The 3,083-nt window shown below is 34.9% G+C and overlaps 2 protein-coding genes across 2 annotated transcripts in view; both read left to right on the forward strand.

The window, feature by feature from the left end:
- LOC105270110 (chromatin modification-related protein eaf-1) overlaps positions 1-270 on the forward strand; it is a gene marked incomplete in the record, with an annotated part of 11,566 nt that extends 11,296 nt beyond the window's left edge. The window contains 1 exon segment of the mRNA XM_011310820.1: positions 150-270.
- A 1,344-nt stretch (positions 271-1,614) lies between these two features.
- LOC105270130 (uncharacterized) overlaps positions 1,615-3,083 on the forward strand; it is a 4,307-nt gene continuing 2,838 nt past the window's right edge. The window contains exon 1 of the mRNA XM_011310853.1: positions 1,615-1,627. Within this exon, the coding sequence (XP_011309155.1) occupies positions 1,615-1,627 (13 nt within the window). The remainder of the gene's footprint in view (positions 1,628-3,083) is intronic.

The raw sequence follows: 3,083 nt of genomic DNA on the forward strand, positions 1-3,083 counted from the left end.
GCGGAATTATTCTGCAACGAAATTACTCAGACGATAAAAGATGATAAAAAGAATCTGTCCAATTCCATTAATGAATTCTTTCTTTCCTCAAGTTTGAATCCATTCATGACTCAGCGAGTCATGATCGACTTTCATTTATATCTGATTATCCTGGACAGATACATTTCCGTTCGGAAATTGGAAGAATTCAATGAAATGGAAAGTGTTCAGGAAAGTAGGCATTCTAGGCACGTGCAAATTATTTTAAAAAAATGAAATAAAATCGTAGATCTGGTTTTCGTTACACCCGAGTCGCGAAAGTTTCGAAATCCGGGGATGATTTATCACTCGCGGGTTCGCGGGTGAGAGTCGACGAAAGTAAAAACGATGCGTATACCCTCGGATCACTGTTTTGAATACTAATTGTTGTGCGAGATTTTTAACATCAACTACTCGGTTGATGCAACTGAAACACATTTGAAAACATGTGAACTCTTGCGTATCCGGTGATTGATCTGGGAAAAAGTGTAAGTGCTGCATGATCGAAGTCATATCATCGACTTCCGTTTCGCGGGGGAAAAAAATAATAGTCTTCGAAAATGGCTGATGAGTGAAAGTGGAAAAGGAATGGATGGGCTGGGTAATTTTCATACTCAATACACGAGAAATGCTCCATTATTTTTTTAGCTTCCTTCCATATTCTTCGATAAGAACAATTTTCTAGATCTCTCTAGCCCCAGTCCTCGATGTTCTTGCCGCACGCGAGGAAAAATTTTATGAAATATTTTTACAAATAGAAAATCCGCAAAAAATTCCACTGCATTTATATTAAAATTTCTTCCGCATTGCGAAATTTGGATTCTAGTAAAAAATTCGCATATTGTATCGCACGTTGTACAATAATAATTATTATTTACTAAAAAATATTATATAATCATTGGTTTTATGTATTAATTTACATCCTGATAAATATTGAATTCAATTTTCTTGATTGAAAGAGTCCCGTTTTTATTACGAAAAAAAACGAACACGAGGGTTTATTCCTGTTATTTAGTTTTACTAGTACTGAATAAATTTCTTTAAGACAAGAATTAAAATGGGAATTGTGTACCGAGATTCGAGGCATTGAGTTGGGTATTCCCCCGACAACAATAATTCTCTCCGCTATGTTAACAGAGAAAAATAAACTCGTGATATCAGAACAGAATTGCTTAGATTCAAGAAAACAACCTAGAAAACTCTCTCTTGAATCACGAATAAGTTTTGCGTAATAAAATCAACCTTTCTTGACTGTACAAACATTATTTTTAACATAAAAAATGGTTTCAACCTTCAAGAAACTATTTCTCCCTCATTCACGTGTGGCCCAGTCTATTATCCACAGAAGTGTTTTATTCAAATAAAATAAAGTTTATTTAATTGCATGTGCATTATCCAAAGATAAATCTCACTCTCTTTTCGGCAACGCCAATCCCTCATAACAACATCATTACCTCCCTTACGCAAGATTGACAAAACACGAAAAAAAAAAGTTAACGAGCATGTCATTTCATTTCCGGAATGTCTTAATTATAAATCTCCCACACGACAATTGAGCAAAAAATAACAAAGTTAGCTCCAATAGTCAATTGGACCATGCCAGCAGCGGGTAAACGTTAATAAAAATTTCTCAACTCTGCATTTCAACCATTACTCCAATTTAATAAAAACGTCGTAATTAATCAGAAAGAAACAGGAATAGCAGACGCTGTGGGTGAGAGAGAAATCCCATAACAATGGGGGGGCACTTTTTTGAGCTCAAGAACATCGAGAGCAACTGGGGGAAGTAGTGAACAATTGGTTTGCGGTTCTCACAAGAATGTTGGTCATTTCACGTAATTTACGGCACAGGCGTGTCATCCATTTACATCTGAAATCTCATGATGCATTTGTTCTCGACTCATACCAATTAATATCGCCCCAAAGGACATCACTTCCCACTGACAGAGCCATTTACTAAATTAATAAATTAACAAATAAAATTGAACATGATCAATTGAATTAAAAATTCGTCAATAGCCGAGAAATTCTTGTCGACCTTTCGAGAAGTAGAAGAAAATATACGGATGTAGTGAAAATTTTATGTAAAATACTTTAATGGGTTTGAAAACTATTTGCAAAATTTCAGAGCAATTGCAATCAGCGTTAATGAGTTATTAATTTTTCTTCGATAAAAAAAAATGCATAAATTTGTTGTACGTCAACCAGGAAGCCGCGGATTATCAATCGAGATTGAAAAAATAATTTATCAACAGTGGCAGACAACAGTGGCAAAAATCGAGAGGAAATTGCGTGATGTAATAATTGTCATGAGTAGATGTGAGACTGTTGAATCCCTTAGGGGCTCCTCCCCCTCGTAGACTGTTTGTAAATCCACAATAAGTCGTATTGCACACTATGGGAACTATTGTTACACATTTTACAGTACATCCACTGTTTCTTACATCTCTCGTTCGGTCGCTTTAAACTCCCACGTGGCTTTCACTTGTCCCCCGCGGATTCTAATGTCCCATTCGCTGAATTTTTTTTTAACAAGTCTTTTCTTCTCGGGAGTTAACATATTCGTCATTTTGTTCTCAAAAAACGTCCGGATGGATTTCTCCGCTATTTTTCCCTTCTCGAGGCATTTATTCTCGTTGCAAGCCCTGAAAGAAATCGAAAAAAATATTTTTTTCGATGATTATGCTCTATAAAAATAAATAGTTAAAATTTTTTTATCTCCAATTTTATTCATTGAAATCAATGTATTGTTATCGATTTTATTTATTTACAAATATCCCTTGAAATGTCTTCGTCTTGGGTATCTACAATCGGAAAAAATAATTATTTTTATCAAACGAATTAGTTTCACAGAAAAATCGGAAGTCGAATGGATTTTAGCCAAAAATTTCAGGCACTACCTGGCCTCCAGTATATTTACCTAGCAGGAATGATTGTTTCTCAACATAAAGGGTTTTTCCCTCTCACTTTAATTTCTTCAGTGAATTGCAGTAATTATTGTCACATAATTATCCAGAGGAATCATAGTTTAGTCTCATTTCCGCTTGAAATGAGTTTCGAAAAAA

Source organism: Fopius arisanus, unplaced genomic scaffold (assembly GCF_000806365.1).
Source record: "Fopius arisanus strain USDA-PBARC FA_bdor unplaced genomic scaffold, ASM80636v1 scaffold00078, whole genome shotgun sequence".
NCBI classification, from domain to species: Eukaryota; Metazoa; Arthropoda; class Insecta; order Hymenoptera; family Braconidae; genus Fopius; species Fopius arisanus.